Source organism: Hylobates moloch, unplaced genomic scaffold (genome assembly GCF_009828535.3).
Source record: "Hylobates moloch isolate HMO894 unplaced genomic scaffold, HMol_V3 SCAFFOLD_19, whole genome shotgun sequence".
In the NCBI taxonomy this organism is placed as follows: Eukaryota; Metazoa; Chordata; class Mammalia; order Primates; family Hylobatidae; genus Hylobates; species Hylobates moloch.
In genome coordinates this window covers 49,425,927-49,439,483 of record NW_026652294.1, presented here as the reverse complement: position 1 = coordinate 49,439,483, position 13,557 = coordinate 49,425,927, and the positions used below count along the sequence as shown (strand labels likewise).

At 43.2% G+C, this 13,557-nt stretch overlaps 1 protein-coding gene across 1 annotated transcript in view; it reads right to left on the bottom strand.

The window, feature by feature from the left end:
* The window catches only part of LOC116458445 (probable E3 ubiquitin-protein ligase MARCHF10), a 53,203-nt gene that overhangs the window by 17,334 nt on the left and 22,312 nt on the right, over nt 1-13,557 (bottom strand). The window contains exons 7-8 of the mRNA XM_058431154.1: nt 7,170-7,336; nt 4,732-4,841 (exon numbers count right to left, since the gene is read on the bottom strand). Coding sequence (XP_058287137.1) covers nt 4,732-4,841; nt 7,170-7,336 — 277 coding nt within the window. The remainder of the gene's footprint in view (nt 1-4,731; nt 4,842-7,169; nt 7,337-13,557) is intronic.

The window sequence follows — 13,557 nt, the reverse complement described above, 5'->3', positions numbered from 1 at the left end:
CCTGGCCACACTGCTAGTCCCAGGACACCTCCTTGTTCCTTGCTGCTTTCTTTTGCTGCCCACATTTTCCTCCTCCTTTCTGCGTTCTTCACTTGCCCCCTTTGAGTGTGCCACCATCTCTTCCCACGCAGATCCTGGCTGATACAATTACTGTCATAGTTCTTTCTAGAAGGTGCTTGTAGCCAGTTATCTCAATGCGGAGGGTGCAGTGGGGCCGAGGATATGGATGTGACCCAGTGGGGCTGGTTTGTTTTTGTTAGTTCACTGATGGACTCTAGGCCAGTCATTGGTGCACTTAGCTTTCTCCCCTGAGTGCCAAGTTGGTCGAGCGTCTCTGCGGCTGTAATCTGACAATTCTCATGCATGCAGCCTTCTCTGCACACACTCTGTCTATGGGGTGATGTACTCGAGTCTTTTCCTACATCCAGACCTGTGAGGTGTGAGTTAACATCTCTCACCTTCTACAGATAAGAGAACTGAGGTGCAGAGAGTTGCCATAGTTTCCTCAAGGTCACGGGGCCACTCTGGGGAAGAGAGCAGGGTTTAGATTGAGATCTCAATCAAAGCTGGTAGGCTTTTCAGTGGGACATGCAGCCTCAAGACTACGAGTGCAAACATCTTAGTACAAATGGAAAAATGTGCTGCTGTTGGGTCAGTTCTATAAATACCATTGATAAAGGACATTAGATGGTGGCAGCAGCTTGGCAGAGGGAGAACCATGTGGAAAGGCTTGGGGCCAAAAGGGGTCTTTTCTAGACAAGGTATTCCCCTGGGCTGCATGGTGTTTGTGGTGTCAGTAGATTGCTCTGATAGATAGTATTCTAGGCAACCCATCCTCATGTGAACACGTCCTCCTTAGGAGATTTGGCAGGCTCCATTGCCCAAAATGATCTATTTCTTGAGATGAACCTGTCGGCGCCCTGGCTGGCACCTGACCTCAGGCACTGAGAGGTTCTGGTTTCTTTCAATATTTCGCCTCCCACATGCTCAGCGTCCAGGAATGTGAGTCGCTCTGTTTATCGTCTCAGATCTTAGTGCCTGGTGGTTATGATGCAGTGATGTGAGACCTTCAGGCCTCAAAACACTATTTATTTCTCAAGAAGTCCTTCTCCTCTCCCCTCCCCTGCCCTCCCTTCTCCTCCTCTCTTCTTTTCTGTTTTTTCCTTTTCTTTCTCTAACCTCCTGGTGCCTAACCTCTGTAATGCTGCTGTGGCATTATGCCCTCATTCACTGAACTCTTCAAATATCCTTCACTCTTGTCAATATTTTGTTCTTCGGTCTACACCCTTAAAATTTTAAACAAAGAAACTGCAGAATTGCCTGGACTCACACAAATCATTTTGACTTAGCTGTCAAAATGTTGGCCAAAAAAAGGTCTGCTAAATATTTATTGACTGCTTATAATGTGGAAATCACCTTCCAGATCAGCCCCATCCGATAGAATACACTCAGAGGTACAAACACAAATCACAGATGTAATTTTAAAATTTCTAGTAGCCACATTAAAGAAGCAAAAAGAAACTGGTGAAATTAATTTTAACAATATAATTTATTAACCTAATATTTTCAAATGATCATTTCTGTATGTAATTTTTACTTTTTTTGATATTTTACTTTTTTTGGCATTAAGTATTTGCCTGAGAAAATCTTTATTTCTCCTTTGCTCTTGAAGGATAATTTTGCAGGGTACAGAAATCTAGGTTGGCCAGTTTTTTCTCTTAACACTTTAAATATTTTGTTTCTCTGTCTTCTTGCTTGCACGCTTTGTGGGAAGTCAGGTGTCATTCTTATCTTTACACCTCTTTAGGGGAAGGTGTTTTTCCCCTTTGGCCTCTTACAGGATTTTTTCTTTATCTTTGATTTTTTTTTCCATTTTAAATATGATATGTCATGGTGGTGGGTTGTTTTGTTTTTGGCGTTTATCTTGTTTGGTGTTCTCTGAGCTTTCTGGATTTGTGATTTGGTGTCTGACATTAATTTGGGGGAAATTCTTAGTCATTATTGCTTCAAATATTTCTCTGTTCCTTTCTCTCTTTATTCTCCTTCTGGGTATTCCCATGATGTGTCTATTACACCTTTTGGATAGTTGTCTCACAAGTTCTTGGATATCTTGCTCTGTTTTCTTTTCTTTTTCTCCAATCTTTGTTCTCTTTGTTTTTCCATTTTGGGCAGTTTCTATTGGGATATGCTCAACTCAAAGATTCTTTCCTCAGCTGTATCCAGTCTACTAATAAGCCCATCAAAGGCATTCGTCATTTGTTAGTGTTTTTCATCTCTATCATTTCTTTTTCCTTCTTAGAATTTCCATTCCTCTGTGTACACTGCCCATCTGTTCTTAAGTGCTGTCTACTTTACCTGTTAGAGTCTTTAGCGTATTAATTATAGTGTTTTACATTCCTGGTCTGGTAATTCCAACATCCCAGCCATATCTGAGTCTGGTTCTGGTGTTTGCTCTGTCTCTTCAAACTGTGCTTTTCACCTTTGAGTATGTCTTGTAATTTTTTCTTGGTAGCCGGACGTGATGTACTGGGTAAAAGGAACCGCTATAAATGGGTTGTTAGCCATGGGGTGGTGAAGTGTGGGGACAGGGGAAGTATTCTACAGTCCTTTGAGACTCTAGGTCCCAGTCTGAGTGAGCTTGTGCCTCTGGACTGTGAACTTCACAAGTGCCTGTCAGTTTCTCTATCCTCCCCCTCCCACCTTAGGTGGGACAAGATGGCTAGAGAGGGCTGGAGTTGAGTATTTCCCTTCTTCCAGTTAGGTATGGTGCTCCGATAAAACCTCCAAAGGTTAGGCTCTGGTTAAATAGTTTCTCCTGAGGGCAAACTTTGTTAGGAAGAACAGAAAGCTCTGGCTTATACCAAAATGGTCACTTTCCCCCTCCCCCTGCTGGAAGCATGAAGGAATTTTTCTCTGCTATTCACTGTAAGCACCTGGTTGCACTCCTGGATAGAAAACTCACCGAAGTGTGGGGATACCCTTATGACAGGGTCCCCCTGGAATTTTTGACTCTCAGACTTGTCTACACTGAGCCTCCAGCAGTTCATTAATTACAGCTTAAGGTTACTTGTCCAGCACTGGTTTTCACAGAGCTTTCTGCTCAGGAGTCTCTGCTCTGATAAGTTGTGATTCTTTTTTTTTTCTTTTTGAGGTGGAGTCTCACTCTGTCGCCCAGGCTGGAGTGCGGTGGTGCGATCTCGGCTCACTGCAACCTCCGCCTCCCAGGTTCAAGCGATTCTCAAGCCTCAGCCTCCTGAGTAGCTGAGATTACAGGCATGCGCCACCACGCCCAGCTAATTTTTGTATTTTTAGTAGAGATGGGGTTTCGCTGTGTTGGCCACGCTAGTCTCAAACTCCTGACCTCAAATGATCCGCCCACCTTGGCCTCCCAAAATGCTGGGATTAGTGATTCTATCTGCCTGTCTCTCCAATTTTAGGGGCAGTGATTTGCTCAGTGATCTCACTTCTCTTACGGATCTAAGAAGGGTTGTTGATTTTGCACTTTTTTCAGCTTTTTACTTGTTGTTAAAGCGAAGTGACAACTTCAAGCTCTTTACATACTGAACTGGAAAGTGTACTGTCTTTGAAACTTGGTATTTAAAATTAGGTGATATATTACCTTTTTTTTTTGGTACTGTGTCTTCGAAATTTGGTGTGTATGTGACACTTACAGGATATATTGATTAGAACAAGCCACCTGTTCATTAGCCACAAGTAGCTTGTGACTTCTATATTGAACAAAATAGTCTTAGGTTGGTGCAAAAGTAATTGTGGATATTGCCAACAAAAGTGGCAAAACTACAATGACTTTTGCACCAACCTAATAGTTCTAAATGGAAGGCTGTCTGCCTGAGAATTGGGTGATTAACTTCTATCTCAGGCACAAATCAGCTTCCCACCTGAGGGTAACTAACTTTTTTACAATATTAGAAATGCAGTCCAAATACCCTAGGAGAGTTAATTCACTAGGTGTTAAAGATCAGCCAGTAGGCATTTACCTCATGTTTATTAGCCGTAGGTAAAGGAGTTCCTTCTTATGCCAGGGTTACTTGGTTTTTAAATTAGGGACCATTTCCTCCAAGACCCTGATTTTTTTTTCTCTTGTTATTAAATTACTTCTGCAAACGTGGGTGTGGAGCTTACCAGAATTTTTTGGTATTTTTCTGTGTCCAGTTGCCCACTGAAGCTTCTTACTTTTGTCCCCAACAGCAGGGCAAACTCAACCCAGGACAAATAAGACTTCCAACTCTCAGCCAGGTGCAGTGGCTCACGCTGTAATCGTAGCACTCTGGGAGGTGGAGGCAGACAGATCACTTGAGGTCAGGAGTTCGAGACCACGCTGGCCAACATGGAGAAACCCCATCTCTACTAAAAATACAAAAATTAGGTGGGCGTGGTGGCACACGCCTATAATCCCAGCTACTCAGGAGGCTGAGGCGGGAGGATCGCTTGAACCTGGGAGGCAGAAGTTGCAGTGAGATTGTGCCACTGCATTCCCGCCTGGGCGACAGAGTGAGACTCTGTCTCAAAAAAAAAAAAAAAAGGCTTTTCAACTCTCTAATACCCTAATTTAGTGGCAGGTCTTCTCAGAGAAGTAAGCTAAATGGATATTGTCAGACTCCTGCCAGCAGAGACCTTCTACATTTCTTAGATCAGGGAAAGGGAATGTCTTCTCGCCCTGCCCCTCTAACATCCTTTAACCTGTGGAGGCAGAGTGGCCACATTTCTTACCTGAGATTGCTGGTGCTTCTGATAGAACTCAATCATGTTAAAGTCACCCAGGTCAACCAGCAGGCCTTGCTTACACATCTCACAGGTCTTCACGGCACCAAGATCTGCTCCTTAAATTAGATAAAGAATTATACGGTACATATAACCATGGGTCTGTTTGTGTTAGCACATTGACAGGTGATATTTGGAGAGTGAACTTGTGTGTGTTATGAATTCTGAGCTTGAGTGACCTTCCTTTAAAGCCAGCCATCTTCTGTAGAAAATGACCTTGAATCTGAGAGCTGAAAAATTTCCTTTGTAGTCATCTATTATGCAAGCTTCATAGAAGTGAAATTCCCATGACTTTTAAATAGCAGATCTTGCTTCTATTTAAATATAAACGCGATGGTTCATAAACTTGGAATTGCTGCACAGAGGCTAAGAGTCTATAACAAGGTGTTTGTAAAAAGAGTGAATATTCAGCTTTTTTTTTTTTTCTTGTAGACCCAACACAGGTCCAAGTAAATAAATTAGTGAGGACCAAAATAGATGGCAGAAACTATTCTCGATCAACGGCTTAAAAATCTGCCTTTACTCCTGCCCGGGTAACATTCCCACCTGAGAACAGTGAGGGAGCGAGGGGCCAGGTGTGGGTACTAGTTACAGTAGTACCCAGGGCCAGCTCATCAGCCTGAGCTCAGACTCATCTGGGAAAAGAAATATGAGAAGGCTTCCTTTGTTGCTGTTTTTATAAAAACAGGCATTCTAGATCAGCATTTTTATCCTATTCCCCAACGCAAAAGTGGAGGATGCAGAACTGGGCTATGTCTAAGCAAACATTCTGCCAGACAGTTTTTCCCCCTTAGTTGCGGCATTTGACTGATGATGTACTGATGTTTATTTTATGTATTAGAAAATAAAAGACCTATTAGTTACCAGTATGTATTTGGTAAAAATAGGGCTTGTGCAGTTTCATACCCGCATTCTATTTCCCCACTGGGGATATAAAGAAACAGTAAATAATAGAGACTTTCAAAGGGCAAGGATGAACAGGAAGTAATCCCTTATCTGCATTTTGTTTGCTTGACTTTTTTTTTTTAGCATCATTCAGTAACGCTTTTGGCTACCAAATGTCCCATGAGTCTTCCGATCGAATCCTACTGAACACACCCATACAAGCATTGACATTTATGAGCATAGCAGCACTTTCATGACATGTTTCATGGTTAACTTTTTCTGTGTTAGATGTTTAATTGGCCCAAATTTCTAGGAAGATAAAGGATTGCATGGCAGTCGTTAGCAACCGAAATCCACTCGTTTCTTCCCTCTCTGAAAGACTGAATACTTTGCTCGTTATATGGATATGAATTTAAGCATCTTGATCAGTGGACTTACATTTCTTATGCTAGGGAAGTTGCATAAAACAAGCTCCATGGATGAGACAGTAATGTGATTACCCCACGTGTTCATTCTCTGATTCCATGGTGTGCTGTCCTTGGTGAGGGGGAGTGGCAACATCTCATGGGGACAGGGTAAAGCTCTAAGTCTGCCTGCAGCCTGGATAGTGACAGCTAAGGAGAAGGATATGGAAGAGGGGGAGAAATAGGATCTGGCTGCGGGGTGATATGTTTTCAGAGAGGTGTGTCTGAAAGAAGCCGCGGCTATTTTCTGATCAAGTTGCTCTTTGCACTGATGTTCCATGCGTTTTTTTTGTTGTTGTTGTTAAAGTTGATCTCGTTCCTAAAGCCGTGCTTTAAAGAAACCTTCTGTCTCTGCCCAGAAAACTACAGCTGACCTACCGATGTGGTTGTTATTTAGGTTATAACCTGCTCAGGGAGCTGAGAAGGGGCTGCACACCCAGTTATAAGATGTTAGGGAGCTGACAAAATCAGCACATGGAAATTTCTGTATCTAATATGGTGCTAGACAATCAGATCAGCGCTCTTATCCCTATTACTAAAAGGCAGCTTTGTTTAGTTTCTTAGGTGACCCCCAAATAAAAGGAAGTAGCGTGTGTGTGCTGGGGGTCTCTCATGAGAGACCTTCTGAAGTATTTTGCTGGGTGTCTGCTAGCTGGGCACGGCTACTGTGTGTCTGCTGAGCTTCCACTGCTGACCCACTTCTATTTCCTTCCTCCTGAGAGGCGATCTTAGCATCTCTGCTCAGGCCTCAAGCAGAGGTAGAACTCAGTAGAATTTGTTCCCAGGAGTCTTCTCTCAGGTTAAAAAAACAAAAAACAAAAAACAAACCAAAACCAAAACCAAAACAAAAAAACCCAACTCCCTCCCATAGTTTAAAGACAGCTTTTATGAGCAAGAATCCGGAGCTCAGCCACGTGTCCCTGAGTCGCTGTTCTGCGGAGGAGAGTGAGCTGATGACAAGGCTCCGGGGCCCACACCGTGGTGCCTCATGTTAATTACATGTCGTGGCACGTTCGCTGCACTTCCTTCCCCACCTACCTGATGTTATTTTCACTTTCAGCCACGTTTTCAGGCACTCTTGATGAACAAACTGCAGGCTTCCCACACAGCAGCAAGGCTGCAGGAGGGGGTTGCTTGGGGAACCCCCGGCTATCTGACAGATGCGACACAAGTCTCCCTCCTCCTCGGAGTCCTCCTCCAGGAGACTAAATGGAAAACAAGCCCTCGTGACCAGGAGGCTACACGTTTGCAGTTTCTACAAATACCAGTTCCCAGAGCATTGACAGAGAAGGAAGAGGGCTCCTGGCACTCACCCACTGCCCCCTCTGAGCCTACTGAGATGATTTTCGATAAGAGGCACAAATTCTCTCTTTTTTTTTGAAACAGAGTCTCACTCTGTTGCCCAGGCCGGAGTGCAGTGACACAATCTTGGCCTGCTGCAGCCTCAACCTCCTCAGGCTCTGGAGATTCTCCCACTTCAGCCTCCCAAGTAGCTGGGATTACAGGTGCATGCCACCACACCTGGCTATTTTAAAAATTATTTTGTAGAGATGGAGTCTCACTATGTTGCCCAGACTGGTCTTGAACTCCTGGGCTGAAGCGATCCACATGCCTTGGCCTCCCAAAGTGCTGGGATTACAGGTGTAAGCCACTGGGCCTGGCTGAGGCACAAATTCTTGTAACAGGCTTCTTTGCAATTGTCGATACATGTGAGCTGACATGGAGGACCAGCACTGCCACCATAAATCAAGAGGTAAAGGGAAATGGCTACAGAATCATTTCCAAACTGCAGTCAAGGCCAGGAGCCCCTCTCCCTGCCAGGAAGTTGGTGGGGGTGGCATCCTGGTGAGTGCATAGGATTCGTGGTCAGGTGGCCTGGGTTTGAGGCCAGCCTCTGAAACTTGTGAGTTGTGTGACCTTGGATAAGTTCCTTAATCTTCCCAAGACCCTGTTTCCTCATCTGTCCAATGAGGGTCATGGTGATAACGCCACTGCCACCTACTTCCCAGGGTTGTGGCCAGGCTGGCTACACGTGACGATAAGGAAGCTGTTCTGCAAACTGTAAAGTACATCTAGTGTCTGGCAAGGTGTTGCACACAGAGTTCACTTAATAGATGTTGGTTTAGGTGGATGATGAACCAATAAACCTGGACACAAGCTCCCGAATAACACCACACATGCCAACAAATGACGTCAGCATTCCAGAATGTAAGCGGCTGGAATCTGATGAAGATAAGAACTAATGAAAATGTAAGTAAAGATATTTGTGTCTAATAAATGGTGAGTGAAGAATAGCTGGTCGATGTTCATGTTGGGAGGTTTTAAGAAGCCTAAGGCTATGTGCTTTTCTTCAGAGTCCTCACGGGACTGGGGCCCATCTGGTCAAGGAAAGGAAACTGGCTAGAGACTAAAATCAAAAGAGGAAGAAATGGACATTGCTCTGGATGGAGAAATATATGCTCAGTTTCTCAAAAGACTTTTTCCCCATGAAAGGGCAGCTCAGTGTAAAGAAGCAGAATTACAGTTCTCCATTGTGGACATTCTCAATAACTTAAAGACATTTTCAACATTCAGACTTCAATACATTTCAACATAATTTCCATATTTTCGTAAGTAATCAGGAAGAACATGTGTACATGGGAGTGAGTGCTCCAACTGGTGAAGATAAACTAGAGGGAGATCTTGCAAGTTTGAGAAGGTAGGCAGAAAAGTGGTAGAAGATTATTTTTTGTTGTTGTTTGTTTTGAGATGGAGTCTTGCTCTGTCACCCAGGCTGGAGGGCAAGGACTCGATCTCAGCTCACTGCAACCTCTGCCGGGTTCAAGCAATTGTCCTGCCTCAGCCTCCGGAGTAGTTGGGATTATAGGCGTGCACCCCCACATCTGGCTAATTTTTGTATTTTTAGTAGAGATAGCGTTTCACCATGTTGGCCAGGCTGGTCTTGAACCCTTGACCTCAGGTGATCTGAGGTCTCTCAAAGTGCTGGGATTACAGGCATGAGCCACCACACCTGGCCTAGATGATTTTTAACTTAGGCAAGTACACGGGATTTGCATTTGGAAACAAGTGCTCTAAATCAGTGGTTTCCAATAGAAAATAAATGACCATCGGGTTCACCAGTAGAGATTTTACAAACAGATTCCTGGGCTCCACCCTTACAGGTTCTGGTTCGGTATCTGGGGCCCAGGAACCTGAATGTTAAGATGGTCAGGCAGGTCTGAAGATCACTGATCTCAACAGGAGGACGAAGGGCTCTATGGTGAACTTGTTATGGTTGATAAATATCTGACTCTTAACTTAAGGTCCTCCATCTTCTCAAAGGTATAGGTGGGGATCCACCAGCTACCTTACCTTGCAAAAAAAAATTTTTAACAAATAAAAGTGAAGAAGAGACAGAAAAGCACAGAAAAGAAAAGGAGAATCAAGCATAAAATCATTACCCCAAAGTAACTGCTTGTTATTAGTTGAGTCTGGCCGGGTGCAGGGGCTCACATCTGTAATCCTAGCACTTTGGGAAGCCGAGGCAGGAGGATGGCTTGAGCTCAGGAGTTCAAGCCCAGCCTGGGCAACACAGCGAGACCTTATCTCAAAAAAAGAAAAAAGTATATAGCTTGGTGTACTAGCCTCTAGTATTACTCCTGTGCACATACTGTTTTACAGAATTGAGACTGCTTTTAGGATTAGCTCAAGATAGCAGGCTAAGCACCCCCATCAGTCTCCTTTCCCACACAAATCTCTTGAAAGACAAAAAAAGAAAATTAAATAGAATGAATCCACAATAGTGCTGGAAAACAAGCAGGCCAGAAATAATGAGGAATTCTTGGAAAGTCGATGAAGATATGATGATATTGATGAGAGGGAAGGAAATGGCAACCCAAGGCATTCTCACAGAAGCATCGAGAAGGGAAGGGCAGACCCAGGAAAATTCCAGGCTTGGGCTGCACCAATGCAGGGGATGGGGCAATTATGAGGGTACGAGCTCAAGAACTGCTTCAGCAGGAGGGGACCAGCTGCTGCCCCCTTTCAGATACCCTGTGATGCAGGCAGCAGGTGGCATCGTGCCTCTCCCAGGGGAACATTCTGTCATTGTATTCCAAAGAAAGGGAACTCTCCATAAAGGTCAAAGTTTTTTGTCTTGTTAGAGACAGGTCTCACTCTGTCACCAGTGGCAATCATAGCTCACTGCAACCTCAAGCTCCTGTGCTCAGTTGATCCTCCCACCCCAGCCTCCCAAGTAGCTGTGACCACAGGTGCACGCCACCACACCCAGCTAATTTTAATTTTCTTTTTTTCTTAGAAACAGGGTCTCCTTTGTTGCCAGGACTGGTTTCAAAGTTTTGGCCTCAAGCAATCCTGCCTCAGCCTCCCAAAGTACTGGGACTGTGGGGAGTGAGCCACTGTGCCTGGCCACAGGTCAAAGTTTTTCAAAAAGTTCATGAATGACATTCAATTACACCAAACCTCCCATTCAGGAAACTGGATCTCAGAGGAGAAAAAGCACACAATTGCCGGGGACAGCGTGCTGGCCACCTCTCTCTACTAAACCACCCATTCCTTCCTTCATAAAACAACTGGGGGCCACCTGTCACATGTGGAAACCACCAGCATGAATGAGAGGGGACAAGGAAAATAAGTCAGCTGACTCTAGAGGAAATGAATTGTTTAACGAAGGGAGGAGGTAATTCTCAGGAGGATTCAGAGAATATTGGCAGCTGCTATGTAAAAGGAACAACAAGAGATAAGGAGGATTTCTGGGGATTTAAAAAAATGTGATTAACGAAATAAAAAATTCCAAGTGAAACAATATTAATAGACAAAATATAATTCAGGCTAAAAGTCTAAAGCTAGATATTGATTGATCCACCAAGAAGAGATCAGCCATGAGCTTTAATGCACTAAATAAAAGCAAAATTCTTATACATGCAAAGGAGAATGGGCAAATCCAAATCATAGTGAGGGATTTTAATCAATGTCTTTCAGAAATTGACAAATTCAGTGGAAAAGAATAAAGTGTGAAGGGTTTTTTGTTTGTTTGTTTGTTTGTTTGTTTGTTTTTGAGACAGGTTCTAACTCTGTTGTCCAGGCCAGAGTGCAGTGGCAAGATCTTGGCTCACTGCAGCCTCTGCCACCTCCTGGGCTCAAGTGATCCTCCCGCCTCAGCCTCTCAAGTAGCTGGGACCACAGGTACACGCCACCACCCCCGGCTATTTTTTAATTTTTTTATTTTTTGTAGAGACGGGATTTTGCCATGTTGCCCAGGCTGGTCTTGAATTCCCGAGCTCAAGGAATCTGCCCACCTTGGCCTCTCAAAGTGCTGGGATTATAGGTGTGAGCCACCATACCTGGCCTGAAGGATTTTAACATATGTATTTTATGTATGTACGCCAACAAAGAGAGAAGAGAGAATGTATGACCTTTTCTAATGCCATAGCATATTTATAAGTATTGAATATGTATTAGGGCACAAAAAATACTGTTCATATTTTCTGAGATCACAGTGTAATTAAATTAGGATGGGCAATAAAAAATTTTGAAAAGAGGGTAACAAAGAGAGATTATATATATTTATATATAGATTATATATATTTATTATATATAAATATACTAAAAATATATTTAATCTGTGTATATATAAAAATATCTGTATAAATATATAAATATATATGTATAAATATATAAGTATATATTTTTTTAGAGACAGGGTCTCACTTTGTCACCCAGGCTGGAGTGCAGTGATCATAGCTCACTATAGACTTGACCTTCTGGGCTCAAGGGATCCTCCTGCCTCAGCCTCTAGAGTAGCTGGGACTACAGACATGTGTCATTACACCCAGAGAATATATATATTTTTTGTAGAGACAGGGTATTGCCATGTTGTCCAGGCTGGTCTTGAACTCCTGGCCCCAGGTGATCCTCCCACCTTGGCCTCTCAAAGCACTGGGGTTAATGGCATGAGCCATCATGCCCAGCCCTCAAATATTTTTTAAAAAACCATAAATCAGCAGGGCGCAGTGGCTCACGCCTATAATCCCAGCACTTTGGGAGACCAAGGTGGGCAGATCATGAAGTCAGGGGTTCGAGACCAGCCTGACCAACATGGTGAAACCCCGTCTCTACTAAAAATGCAAAAATTAGCCGAGTGAGGTGGCGCCTGCCTGTAATCCCAGCTACTCAGGAGGCTGAGGCAGGAGAATCGCTTGAACCTGAGCGGTGGAGGTTGCAGTGAGCCGAGATCGCACCACTGCACTCCAGCCTGGGCAACAGAGTGAGACTTCGTCTCAAAACAAACAAACAAACAAACAAAAAAACCCAAAAAACAAAAACAACAACACAACAAAAAACAAAAACAAAACCATAAATCAACAATAAATGTGTATAATTGATGGAGCATTTCAGGCAGATTAATAGAACAGAAGTGAAAGTCCGAAAACAGATTGATAAGGATAGTGTATGCCAAAGAAAGCATTTCAAATTAGTAAGGAAAGGATAGAATGATTGTGGATTAACGGGATAAACATTTTTAAAAAGACCTTAGAATCCCATCTAATACCACACACCAAAATATATTCCATATGAATTTAGGTATAGCTACCATGTATTAAGCGCTTACTGTATGCTACATAGTCTATGACACACACAAATGTTTAAAACCTCATTTAGTTTTCACTGTTCTTTGAGGAGTATATATTGTTATTTCTATTTGCTGGATGGAAAAACAGGCTTTTAGAAATGAAGGAACCTGGCTGGGCATGATGGCTCATGCCTATAATCCCAGCACTTTGGGAGGCTGAGGCGGGTGGATCACAAGGTCAGGAGTTCGAGACCAGCCTGCCCAATATGGTGAAACCCTGTCTCTACTAAAAATACAGAAATTAGCCGTGCATGGTGGTGGGCACCTGTAATCCCAGCTACTCGGGAGGCTGAGGGAGGAGAATCTCTTGAACCCGGGAGGTGGAGCTTGCAGTGAGCCGAGACCGTGCCATTGACGTAGCCTGAGCAACAGAGCGAGACTCCGTCTCAAAAAACAAAAACAAAAACAAAAACAAAACAGAAAAAAAAGCAGTGAAGGAATCTGCCAGAATCATAGAGCTAATAGTTGGTAGAATCAGGAATGAAATCTAGAACCATAAGACAGCAAAGCCCATGTTTCTAACCACTACAATATATGAAAGGAGAATATAATGATACTAGACAAAAATAATTATGGATGCTTGAGTGAGCACTGAAGTTTCTAAGCATGGCACCAAATGCGAAAGCGATACAGGAAAATACTGACAGATTTGATTGTAAGTAATGTTAAAATTCCACTACATCAAAAATATATACATAAAATGTAAAGTAAATAAAATGGGAAAAGTAAAAAAGTATCTGTAAAATATTTGACAAAGAATTACTTTTTTTTTTTTTTTGAGATGGAGTCTTGCTC